The following is a 13772-nucleotide window of genomic DNA, read 5'->3' as shown; positions in this document are numbered from 1 at the left end:
TATTGACACACTTGTTTCTTTTTCAGGAAGTATGTGAGTTGCATACCTGTGTGCTTGACTGCATGGATCATTTGCTTAAAACTGTGCAAAAAACACGGCATAACACAGAGAAAACCTTAGTCGAGCCTCCTCCAATAATCCCCTAACATGTACCAGCAATTACAGCACGTCAAAGCATGGTATATTCAATGGACATCTCGTCCTTTCCATCTCAGAGCTGTTCTGACAGATCATCCCTTGTGCCTTCTCTATGGCTGACTGCTTTTGAGAAAAAGAGAGATCGTGAGAGCGAGACAGAGATATATACAGAAAAGCCAAGACAGAGTTAGAGTGATATGTATGCTTGCATGACTACATTAATGTACATATGTACCCAGACACCCACTCACATACACATGTAGTTGTTGTATAAGCCTTAGAAAAGACGTACACGCACGCAAGCAGAATCCCAAACACCATTCTGACTGTTCAAACAATGATATGAAGACTATGTTGTCTCACCTGCAGTTGAATTCACACCACAAATGTTATACATGTCTAGACATATTTGTGGATTGTACGGACATGACCATAACTTGTCACAGCAATGATCAACCTGTGCAAAGGCATCGCCCACCGACGAAGAGATCAGCAGAGACTGCCAGACAAAGTGTGAAACAAAAGGCCATCATAAAATCTACGTGTCCACTACATTAACATGGTAATTAGGCACAGCCAGCCACAATGTGAAGTCAACCTGAGAGGTGTTGCAAGTATGTGTCAGCTAAGACACTTTGCTTCTACTGTATGTGCTTGTGAATGGTGAGCCTGTCACAGTAAGTGCTGTGCCTGATGCATCAGCCAGGCTCCCTAGAATGTGTTATTTTAGGTGCAAAAAAATTCAAATTCACCAGAGAAGTTCTGCGCCGTGCCTGCCAACGCTGACGCATCTCTGGCTTACTATTGTGGACTCAGACATGCTGGTATACTGAGCACTTTTGGCAGACTGGTGAAATCTGTACTTTGAAGTCATTTGTCTTGAATTAAGTGATTTTCTGTCCGGCACTGTGCAGAAGTAAGACAGCTAATTCGCATACAAAAACCTTGGGCAGAGCAGGGATAGAGCATGCTTGGAGCACAAAATTCTCAGATGCCAATCACTCTGACTTCAGCTCTCCATTTAACCCTGAATATAAATGGAAAATGAATGTGTGCTGTGGGACATCATCTCCTAAAATGATCTGTTGATGATAACAATATATTAACAATTGTAATAGCTTTTACCAGCATGCCCATTACTTTGACATAATACAGAGACAGACATGTTTACTCATACATTAAACTCTAAGGAGCATTTTCTGGAATGCACATCGTGACTCACGCTAGTTCTCCCCAAAAAATCTAAACCAAACACTTCTCGTAAATGATGCGGCTGTGCACTTCTTGTAGAGCCTAATCAGTTATGAGAAGCTGTCAGCAAGCAGGTTTAGACAATAGGCCTTCCCTCATAGCTGTTACAGCTATAAGCACTCTTCACCATGGTGTGTTTCATCTCCACTGTTGGAACAGCAATAATCGATCTGATGGCAGCAAGAAAAACATGTTGTTTTTCTCTGCCCCTGAGGCACACAGCAGAAACGCATACACTCAAAACAGATGGTTTTCATGATACAGACTAAATACAATTATTATAACACAAGCAGTGAGCAGTGGTGACCCCCACTGAGTATTTGTATAAGTGTTAATGCGTGTGTGTGAAGTTTTTTAAAAGGTTTGAGGATCTCTTACACTACTTGGTCTAAAGTGAGTTACATTAAATACTAAAAGAACAGTGCTAACCCATGACAAAGTGATGTGCAAAATAAAATCTAATGCAGTGGTTTCTAAAGTGGGGTCTAGGGACCTCCAGAGGTCCCTGAAGGGGCTCTAGGGGCCCCAGCAAAATGCGGAATTTCACTGTTATTTTACTCCCTAGATAATAGCACAATGGGAGCATGTATTACTGTAATTTATTCTCATTAAAGGTTTTACTCTCTCTATGTTGTCATCCATCCAGTGGAGACACTTATGCAGCTATATAGCTAATTAAAGCCCAGAAATAAAAGCAATCATTCCTTGGGATGAAAGATTAGAAAATTGAGGTCTAATGTGAATCTATCTGGGGGATCTTGATATTAAAAGTTTGGGAAGCTCTACCCTTTTATATGAGGTGCTAAAGGTGTTGAGTGTTCATATAGTGTGTGGCCAGCGGTGAATAACCTTGTGAACTGCGGTTTGATCCATCACATCTAGATGTTCTGACACACAGAAAATATTAATGCTTCAGCAGAGTGCAATGCTCGGAGAGATAGCCCTGTGACCCGGGTACAACTCATAAACTGCAGTGCGGCATCAGCTGTATTAATATCACATAGTCGTCCCCATGTTTCCTTACACAGATGAATATTTGATTCCCAGAAACCTTCAGTGCGTGTGGTGCAAATTAAAGATGCGCTTCAAATGGCGCATCGTCTGTAATAACACATCTACAGAGCAACGTGGTGCATTATGTATGTGTCATATTTAAACATCCGTTTCATAACCGTAAAAAAGTACCAGCATTAGGTGCATACATATTATGAGAAGGCAGCCTTTGCCTGATAAGACGCATCGGGCTGAAGGCTACTAAAAATAGGCAAAAATGCATTATCCCGTCATTAATTTGTGTGCTAAAGTTGAGACTTACTCACCCCTTTTGAACATTTTGTAGGCCTAGGTGTATTTCGTCTTCTGTCCTCTGAGAATCATCTATTCTTATATTCCAGACTTAAACTTGTGCGCTTTAGTTTTGAAGTTGATCCGGAGCTTTCGTGGATCGTCGTGTGAATGTCAGTTGTCACTCCTCTGGATTTTCTTGCGATCCACAGTATTGAGTTGCGCTGCAGACTGCCGTGATTTTGATAAACATTGACAACAAACAATATTCTCCTTCTCCACAAAGTCTGGCAGACCTCAGTCGGACCTGGGAAATTACGCGGCAATCATTGCAAAACAGACGCACTAAAATCATCCCCTCTGTCCGAAACAATGATAACTCCAGTGTGTGGTGAGCACAAACACGCAGTAGTCCGATGCAACCTTTGATAGCCAACTCCTTTTTAGACGCAAATGAACGTAGAGGCTGCAAATCAGTTCAGGGGGAAAGTCGACGGAGAGCACAGGCGGTCTCCAAAAAACCACAGATGTTTAAATTCAAGTGGCCAATCTTAAATTCTTCTCCCGGTGCTTCAGAGCCGTTCAAATCGCATCATATTCGTTAAAATCTCTAATTAACATAAGTTATTTGGATTCACATTCCGCCTCTGATGTCGGATTATAAACGCAGACTCCTCAAATCCTCCTTAATAATGTAGACTTTGATGCCTTCCTTAAAATCCTCTCTTTTCAGCTCTCCTCTCCACTCGTAATTGTGACATTTCTGTGATCTTGTCTGTGAAGATCTGTCTCTGCTTTCCACCTATGGATCAGAGCACGCTGGTGCGCTCAAGGAGGGAGAAAGTATGTTGTACTGCCTCAGCCCCTCCACCGGGCAGCATCCTGCTCCATCCCTCTCACTGCCTCTGTCCCTGTCTGCGCCAGGCACAGGCAAGCTGCTCCCTGACACCAGAGGTCTTCATAATCAATATGATATGACACAGGACTAAACTTACACATCACAAGAATCTATTAACAAGAAGATAAAACGTCAGGAGAAATCTGTGATGATTCTCGTTCTGCAGTGGGAGAATGTTTTTTTTTTTATAAAAGCTACCAATCTGCTGATCAAATAGTCCACACCCAAATATATAGGTTACCTTATAGATAATGGACTAATTGATAAACTGACTGACTCTCTCTCTCTCTCTCTCTCTCTCTCTCTCTCTCTCTCTCTCTCACACACACACACACACACACACACACACACACACACACACACACACACACACACACACACACACACACACACACACACACACATCTGGTCATGGTCACTTTTGGGGACATTACATAGACTTACATTCATTTCCTGGAGACCATAACTTGCCTAACCCTCCCCTAACCTTAACCACTGACCCAAACATCAGCTTTTTTCCCAACTAGGGACACAGCTTTTGTCCCTAATTGGACAAGCTGTCCCCAATTAACTGGTCTTAAGTCTGAAACTTGTCTCCAAAAGTAGCCTATTACAGACCATAATAATAATACATATTATTATATAATTTGTCCAATATTTAATTGATTCGCAAATTAGGCAATAGGCCTACTTATTAAACAAAATTATTTTAATTTGATATTTTATATAATTTTTATTTTATCATTTTTATTTTAAACTTAATTAAAGTACTTCGTGAATTTTGCTATTTGTATACATTTCATTTTAATTGATTATTTTTTGTTTTATCATATTTAATTTTATTTATTTATTGTTTTTTAAGATTTTATTTAAAGTGTAAGTATAAAGCACTTTGAAACTGCTTCAGCATATAAAATGGGGTGTATAATATTTTATTCTATTTCACGTTTTATTAAAAATTGATTTCATGTTTTATTTGGTATTACTTTATTTTTTTACATTAGTTTTTATTGCTATTTCTATTGCTCTTCTTATTTTTATAGTGTATGTAAACAAACAAAACTTTGAAACTGTCTCAGTGTATAAATTGGGCTATACAATATTTTATTTTATGATATTCTATTTGATTTCATTTAATTATTGCCACTGCGGACAGCTCACCTATTGTAACCCACGTCCACCTGTCCATTGCTAATCTGTCCTCATGGTCCCGTTAAGCGACATCAGTCACATCGGCGCTCGACTTTCTCCACTGATCTCTGCGTTCGATTGGCTTTGCCTTCCTTGTTCCTCGTGCATTTCATGTTTGGGAGAAAAGAAAACATGGCAGCGCCCTCGAGTGAAGTTGTACTTGCTCCTGCCAAAAAGCCAACAGGTAAATATTAACGTCGAATGAAATATTTAACAAAGAAGCCTCTCGAGTTGTGTGAATTCTTATTTCACGTCTGTGACGCTTTTACGGACAGATACAGACACCAGGGTTGTTTTAAACACAGCACAACAGTCAGGCGGTGATGTAACGTTAAGCTAATGTGATGTAACGTTACGTTGATGCCATATGTGCATGTCGTTTAATAAATAATAGATTGTGTACATCATAAGCAACTTACATGATACGGTGTTTGTGAGCTTAATGTAGACAACGTTCATTTTTCGGCCTTTTCGCGACGAGTCACCCGAGTTCATGAGTCTGACAAACATGACAGTTATTGGTGTGTGCATGTGTTTATGACAGATAGCATGTTTCAGTTTGATCAATGAGATGCCTGTTCAGCTCTGTTGAACATCTCAGGTAATGCAATAATGTTTTACATAGGCTAACTGAATTGCAGTGGATTCATGTAAACATGTTTATGTTAATACTATGATTATTTGAAAGGTAAACTTTGAGCAATATTATTTCATTGGACCTAGAGATCCTCGCAATGCCCCTACCACCTTTGGCTTATTGACGCATAGTAATGGAATTGCACTTTTGTGAGCTTATTACACAACCTGACTCAAGGAAAGTGAATATATTGAGGATTACGGCCTGAAATTGTGTCTACTATTTTCTATTAAGTTGGAAGACACGATGCACGAATAATGATGGAGCAAGACCAGCAATTTTGAAATACTTGTCTTAATTTAATTTATGATTCAAACACACGATTTACTTGGATTATGCTGCAAAAATGAATAACTTCCAGTTTAAACAGCTTTTATGGAGGAAAAGTAAAATACACTGGCAAAGATTTGCACAAGTAATTCAGTGACTATGTGAATTGTGACTACTGCAGTTCTTGACTGTCAAACAAGCTTAACAGTTGCATTTTTTTAGGAATAAATAATCTTACAAATTGAATATAATATTATTTTAAAAGTCTAAGTTATTTATTGAACTCTACACCAAGCCAGTCAGGTCAATATAAGTGGTGCAAAGTAAACTATTGCACATTCTTTCAGCAAACAGCGGGGTTGTAAGCTTATTAAAAAGTTAATTTAAAGTTCCCCTCCAGTCAAAAATGCATTTTGCATATTGTTACTTCACTTGGATGTTTGAGCTTCACTGTGCAGATTGATGTATGTGCAGAGTCTGAAATTAGGAAGTTGTTTTTACATTAATTTGCTGAAGAAAGTTTCTGTGTGCTCAGTGAAAATTTGAATATAAGCGGTGGCCCTATGAGCGTGATTTGAGACATCACTTGTGACATCACAACTAGTTTGAAGGCTAATCGTGGTCCAGTATGCAGCTTACACGAGTGTGTGAGTGAAACTTGAAACCTTCAGTGCACATACTATGAGAATGGACTTTTCAGTGAAGTAGGAGTCGTCTTTTGTCCAGCAGTTAAACTTTTGAAATGAATAATATTTGTTTTCATTGATTCTGGAATTTTCAGTGAGGGAGAAGGAATAGGTTGAATGTTAAGGTTTTTAATGAGGTAATTATATTTTTTGAGGAGTAAAAGCATATAAGACACATTATTATTCCAAGCAGTATTATGTATACAGTGCCGCTTGAAAGTTTATGAACTCTAGAAATAATCAGTATTTCTTTAAAAAAAAAAAAAAAAAAAAAAACCTTATTAAATGTGAATCTATACCCATATTCATAATACTGACTCAAACAAAAGAAAATTATATATTGCCATTGTTTATTCAGCAAAAGTGGTTGATTTAACTTGATTTAACAAAAACTCAGATTTCATGGGTACAAAAATATATGAACCCCTTCAGGTAATAGGGTATTGCACTCCCTTTCGCAGCAATAACCACAACCAAATGGTTTCTGTAGCAACTAATCATTGGGGGATTTTTTCCCTCTCTGCAGAACGCAGCCGGTCGAGTGAGTTTGGATGGGTGTCTGGCATAAACCGCCTGCTTCAGACCCTGCCATAGCATTTCAATTGGATTCAGATCCGGATTTTGACTTGGCAGATCCAGAACACAAATCCTCTTCTTCCTTTGCCATTCCTTGAATGTTTTGCTGGAATGCCTTTGATCATTATCATGTTGTATGATCCATTTTCAGCCAAGCTTGAACTTCACAACTAACAGCTTGAGGTTATGTTCCAGGATTTTACAATATTCCTCCACATTCATGATTCTCTGGACTATGTGGAGTTGTCCAGGTCCCGAGGACATAAAGCAGGCCCAGATCTTAATGTTCCAACCACCATGCTTCACTGTTGGGAGAAGGTTGTTTTGGTGGTATGCAGTGTTGACTTTTCGCCAAACATTGCAGTTTTGGTTGTGACTAGTTCAATTTTGGACTCATCTGTCCACAGGATGGACTTCTAGAAAGCTTCAGGTTTCTCCAGGTGCTCTCTGGCAAAGTTGAGACAGGCAGCAGTTCTTTTTTGAGAGCAGAGGCCTCCTCCTAACAACCCTCCCATATAAGCCATGCTGACTGAGTTGTCTTCTTATTGTGGAAGCATGCACATGTGTCCCAGATACAACAAGAGAGGTCTTCAAATCCCTAGATGTTATGTTTGGATTGGCTTCTACCTGAATCATCACTTTTCTTGCAGCTCTTGCAGATATTTTAGAAAGTCATCCACTTCTAGGTGGAATTGCAGTCATTTCAGTGCTCTCCGTTTGTAGATAATCTGTCTCATGGTGCACCGATAGAGCACAGTTTTTTTTTTTTTAGATGAATTTATAGCTTTCCCCAGACAGATGTTCTGTCACTACCCTCTTCCTGAGATCCTCTGAGATTTCTTTTCCTCTCAGCATGATTGTCCTGTATGGGCTCACTTTGCTAAGACTAAACTGACCTGATTTGATCTCCGTTTCAAATCAGTGCTGGCCAATTTCTTCCCTAAAGATCTCTCATTTCATCGGTCCATTTCATTGGTTAATTTACCTTACCTTTACCTGCTTGTTTTAAGCAATGCAGCTCAGGGTTCACAAACTTTTGCACCTAGAAAAGTTTACACATTTTTTTTTACTTATTCTTTTGACTACACTATTAGTTTCCTAAAAAAAAAAGAATATGGAATTGATAAACATACACTTGTCATTTCATATAAAAAATACTGGTTCTGAATTGATAAAGAAATAATGGTAAAACAATAGAAAATTCCAATATGCTCAAGAGGTTCACATACTTTACTTGAAAAGGTGAATGTTGTACTGAAAATACAATTTATGGCCAGTAACCAAAGGAGGTAAATTGCTGGTGGAGTCCCCATTTAAAGGTAGATACATTGTGGTTGTCACTGAAATTTTTGCCTTTACCTGAAAACAAATGGTGCTACATTGAGCTTAAACTCTGCCAGTGAAATCTCCCTCACTTTTTCTCCTATTTCAGCTGCCATTTCAAGCTACCCAGTAGCTTGTAGAAACTTATTTGAGAGGATGCTACAAAGATAGATCTTTGGTGCTCCCAGAAGTCCCCCACTTCTCATACATCATAACACGTGGTCTACCACTGCAGATGTGGGAGACACATTTGAAGAGGATGTAGAGCGAATTTTCTGAATTGTCCTCTCTCCCCTCCACACTCCAAGGGCCAGTCTGATCTGCAAAACATGTGAAGCTTGTTTAAAGCATACGTTCAGCTTGATTTGGTGCAGAGTGACTTGTGATTCAGACTGCTCCCATCAGCACTCCTGGGAGTTGGCTGAATACAGCTGAATAACCCCGCTGATAACGTATTCACAATTTTATCTGACTGTGACCTTTTGCATAATCGTTTCACATGTGTGACCAGCTTGTCTGAAGAATATAGACTTAGTTTGTTGGATCTTGTGTTTATACCTCAATCTGTGTTCACTGCATTGCTAACAGTTTTGTAATTTAACTTTCTCTTTAGTCCGAGGACCACGGCGGGTAGCCAATCAAATTCCAGATGAGATCCTGCAAGACCCAGAATTAAAGGAGGCGATCAAAGCCCTGCCTGCAAATTACAACTTTGAGATCCCCAAGACAGTTTGGCGAGTGAGACAGGCAAAGGCTACGAGAGGTGAGCTCAAATGTTTTTACAGCTCATGATTCATTTGGCACATGAATAGGAACCTCATATTTAGGCTTTTAACAGAGACAGTCACTCATATAATTAGAATTTGAACTAATTAAATGACAGATTTCAAATGACAGAATAAACTGTATGGAAAGGACAAAATAGAGTCTGGGTGGCACTCCATTAGGAAAATCGGTTGTTCAACAAAACCACATGGATATCATGTGAACTCTGAAGTCCACACACAGATGCACAGAAATCTATAGTGCTTGTGGTGGAGGCACAACTGACTTTTGAAGAAAGTTACATTAAGTGTATTTGAACAGGGACTGGATGTAGTTACATGGTAGAAGAGGATCGGCAATAAATACAGTATTTTACACACTATATTATACCACTGTACTGAGTACAAAGTACACTTTTTGGACAGGGGGACATATTCTTTTTGTGATTTTCTGTCATTTTAAGACTGTTATGATGTTGGATGTCTTATGTTAAACATGGTCAAAGTACGTATGAAAAAAGGGTTCCCTGCAAGTCAAAAGTCAGGCTTCAGTCTGCTTTGAACGCTTCGTTTGCAATGTTACCTCTGCTTCCTCCTTGTGATGACATCAGATTGTTCACTCATGCCCACAAATGGCCGTCTGTTCCGTAGTCTTCGTTGCTAAAGTTGTTCCATGGGTTGTTTGCATTGTCCACTCGCATATTTCAGATTTGATTCAGGTTCGAACATGTACGGATGTATTTGAGAAGTTTCCATTTTAGGTAAAGAACGAGAAAAGGAAGTGAAATCCTACCACTACTCTTTGTTTGTAGCCTCCTGAGCTGCAGGAAGTCTGCCAAGATGCAGCTTCCAGGAGCTGGCCAATCAGAAGAGAGCGGGCTCATTGAAAGGGGGACTTTAAAGAGATGGGAGCTAAAACAACCTGTTTCAGACAGAGGCTGAACTGAGGGGCTGCATTAAGGGCTAGTATAAGATAAATAAGAAGTTTTTTTTTAACTGTAAATCATGCAAAGATATTCCAGTAGAGCCCCAGAACATAAATATAGACCTGGAAATATGCATGATATGTCCCCTTTAAATGATCTTCATCCATAAACCCAGAGTCGACACTGTGATACCATGCCCTTGGTTAGCTTATATGAGAAAACATATTTATTATATGTCCTGAATTTTCCCCCAAAGTTGCAACTAATATAAGCTAAAGCTTTATAAAGCAACTCTGCATTGAAGCATCTTCCTTTAATTTTTTACTAAGACCTCATTAACAACTGATTATCAGTTCGCAGTGAATATATGATCACTCAGGCTGCAAAGTATTAAGAATCATGTACTCAAAAACAATGTCTGTTAGTATTCATTCAAGATGCTGTGCATCTGTGCTTTGACCTACTTTGACGACTTTATTGTACAAAAAAAACCTGTGCAAACCACGCAGGTTTATTCAGCACTGTGACATATCAAAAAACAGACCCAGTTTACAAAAGGTTTGCTGTCTAAAATTCAGGTCATCCTACAATGACTGTAACATTTAGAACTCTGTGTGCAAAAAATAACTAGCAGCAACAACCGTAAATAAAGCAGTAAGATTAAATTTATTTGTGCCTCTGTAGTGATGTGATTCAGAAATAACAAATATATATTGTGTTTTCCTTGTGGCGTACTCAAGATGCTCTCCACAAGCACTTCATGTCTAGTGTGTTTTGAGCCGGTTAACACTCAATTTATGAGGTGGATGTATTAGCCTTCTTTGATCTTCGGGGGGGGGGGGACAATTCCCTCAGGAATCGTGCTTGTGTCATTGACAGAGATGGAAGGCTACACTCACACTACAGCTGAGAGAGAGTGGCCAAACTGATAATTTCTCCCCATTGATGCAAAACAGATGCAAATGCAAGAAATTAGATGATTTTTTTTTTTCTGTTTTTATTTGACCCATATTGAAAGCAGAACTCATAATCAGCAAACACAAGAGGGGGAAAAAAAAAAATCAATTTATCAAAACACAATTAAGCAGCAATTTTGGCTGTCTCTCTGACAGACTGTTCAGACGTCATATCTTTTGTTGTGATATCTTTTGTTCATCTGTGTTATTTCAGGATGGAGGTTATTAAAACTGATAAAGGATATGTGTTACTTTAAAAAAAAACGTAGAGTCAAACAGAATAATCAGATCTGAGCAAAAGCGTTGAATAGAGTAGCAAAAGCCTGCAGTGTGTGCAGAGTAAGAACCTTCACTGACGTCAATATGTAGTGGTATATGGCAACAGGCAAAGAATAAGGTTGTTTCAGTATAGCCTTTCTTAACATTAGTTAATATTACATTGTTTGACTATCCTGTTAGCAAGGCTGAGTGTGTGTGGTAGTATTTCATGCCTGTATCAGTAGTGTTACTTCCATTTTGCACCTGGTTAACAGAGATCAGCAAAAGTCTGACTGTTTGGAAGAGATTGCAATAACATACAATACATTTTCTAAATATGTAATATGTATTTTCTTACATACCTTAACATTTGTCTACAGAATTTCTAGTAGCTTGAGATGAAATTTCACCCTTAATAAGCAAGGGATGGCTGCCTCCAGTGTAAAAACACTGTAAATGACTTACCAGGAGTAGTATGAATTAAAAAAAACCTGTTAATTAAAATGCATACAATTATGTATTTATGCATGGCTTCACACACAGAACAGATGCTCACAAGCGTCTTTATAAAGTGACTAGGGTTCAAAAACATATCACTTAAAAGCTGTCTGGATGACAAAAACTGTTCCTTAAAGGCCTTGCACACCCACACAGGTGTTTGCACTTCATTTGGCTGATTAGACTTTTGCTCATGTTGGCAGAGGGAGGAGCTCCCTAAACTACATGAACCGCTAAAAATGATAAAGATGAACTTTTAACCTCAAACAGGTACAACAAAACTAATTGGGGGGGTAAGAGAAATGTCAATCATAGTCTCAGCATGCCCACACAGTCCTCAGAGGAGGTCTAATCAAGCATGTAAAGTGAAAACACCTGTGTGCATGCACCATAGGAAAAATGCTGCTAATGTATCCCTGCAACTTATTTCAAGTCAGTATTTATTGTTAATCCATTTAACAATAAATCAATTAATCCGTTTAAATTGAATAGGTCTTTTTTTTTCAAATTATGGCAACTTCTTCTGTAATATGTAGTCATTGCTGTTGTGTATTTTCCTGCACCAGTCACAGATTACCTATTTTTTCTATTGGTTGCACACTTTTTTTTGTCTGTTTAACTATGTTGACCATTAGGCTTCTTTCAACGATGGTGTTTTTACACATCACAGCAGAAAAGCACAGCTGTGAATAATGTTAAAGAGGCTGAATTTCATTTGGCTTCTTCAGTGTCAGGGTCCCGGTATTGTGCACGCTGGCTCACTGTTAGACTGTCACGACTTCCTGGGACACTTGAACAGTGCCATTGTTAATGTTAGTAACACCTCTGCTTCTCCTTCTATAACATGTGCACTGCTTAGACTTAGTCTGTAGAGTTCCTCTGCACCTCTTCTAACTTCTCATTACATGACCTTGTAATAAACACGCATCCCTGAATCAGTATTCATGTATCGTCTTGTTTGTCTTTTCATATAGCCAACCCATTTAAAATAACTGAAATGCATCTGTTGTACTGTATCCTACCCATTTAGAAAAATCTAAATGATACTTCAGAGATTTTTGTTTCTTCTATTTACAAAGTACAAGTGAGCAAAGACCACTTTTGGTTTATCTCTTCAGGTGTTAATTATTCTGTGTCCGTGTGATGCTCTCATTTACATGAAATTAACAATTAAGTAAATTAGTTACAAATGTTTTTTTTTGTCTTTCGGTGTAATAAAATTATACAAAAATGAGTTCTGTGTGTCTTTTAACACTTCAAAACTTATCAACCGTGCTAATTTTACATGTCAATTGTCAGTTTTTATTTTGAAAGAAACTGACAACTATAACATTGTTAATGTTTATTTAGACTTTTCCGTATATTTGGAGTTCCTCATGAAACAGCTCATGGTTTAATGCTTCAATGGTGTGCTTCAGTCTAAGAAAAATCACAAATGTAAATGTAAAAATGTCTAATCTTTCAGTTGCTCCTGCCTTGGGTGTAAATATTCAGATAACATGCCAAAAGGAAATCTTTTTTTTTTTTTTTTTTTTTTTTTTTTTTAGATGTCTCTGTTGGGAGCATGTGGTTTACCACAGCCTGATGCCTTCGCTTTTTTGTTGTGTAACGTTTTTTTTTATCAGAGCTCACCCTCTTTCTCTGAACTGAGAGCATCACTCACCTTATCACCTCCGTCTCTCTCTGTTCCTCTTTGTGTCCATCTGTTTCTTTGTCATCCTTTGAACTCCTCTTGAATCTCAGACACTGTGCCTTTGAAATAGAGGACTGAGGAACATACAGTAGAATTTTTGGCTGCCCATCCTTTGTATCTGAGTTTATAAATAGTCACGAGCAGTGCATCCTTGTTTTGCCTCATTTTCTCATTTTAATCTAATTGAATGTTTTGATATACTGTGATGTGGATCTCAAATGTTTTCAAGAGCAACTCAGTTTTTCAGAGTTTTGGTAACTGCTGTTGGCTGTCTGCTGTCTTGTGTGCATTGCACATGTAGTGCAGATAAAGAAAAGTGAACGAAAATTTAATTAGGTGACAAGAACTAGCTGCCGTTAGTCAAGTGTTTTGTTTACAGAGGAAGAAATCGTTCCAGTAACATGCCTGTGAGCCAATCAGTAA

General features: G+C 38.4%; 2 protein-coding genes across 2 annotated transcripts in view; one reads left to right on the top strand and one right to left on the bottom strand.

The window, feature by feature from the left end:
- The window catches only part of rtn4rl1b (reticulon 4 receptor-like 1b), a 165087-nt gene extending 161525 nt beyond the window's left edge, over positions 1-3562 (bottom strand). The window contains exon 1 of the mRNA XM_067595052.1: positions 2709-3562. Within this exon, the coding sequence (XP_067451153.1) occupies positions 2709-2721 (13 nt within the window). The 5' untranslated portion in view covers positions 2722-3562. The remainder of the gene's footprint in view (positions 1-2708) is intronic.
- A 1273-nt stretch (positions 3563-4835) lies between these two features.
- Positions 4836-13772, top strand: part of dph1 (diphthamide biosynthesis 1) — a 61337-nt gene continuing 52400 nt past the window's right edge. The window contains exons 1-2 of the mRNA XM_067595051.1: positions 4836-4946; positions 8868-9017. Of these exons, the coding sequence (XP_067451152.1) occupies positions 4874-4946; positions 8868-9017 (223 nt within the window). The 5' untranslated portion in view covers positions 4836-4873. The remainder of the gene's footprint in view (positions 4947-8867; positions 9018-13772) is intronic.

The sequence above is a fragment of the Thunnus thynnus genome, chromosome 7 (genome assembly GCF_963924715.1).
Source record: "Thunnus thynnus chromosome 7, fThuThy2.1, whole genome shotgun sequence".
NCBI lineage: Eukaryota > Metazoa > Chordata > Actinopteri > Scombriformes > Scombridae > Thunnus > Thunnus thynnus.
The sequence above is the reverse complement of the archived record's forward strand: the minus strand, read 5'-3'. Positions and strand labels throughout refer to the sequence as shown.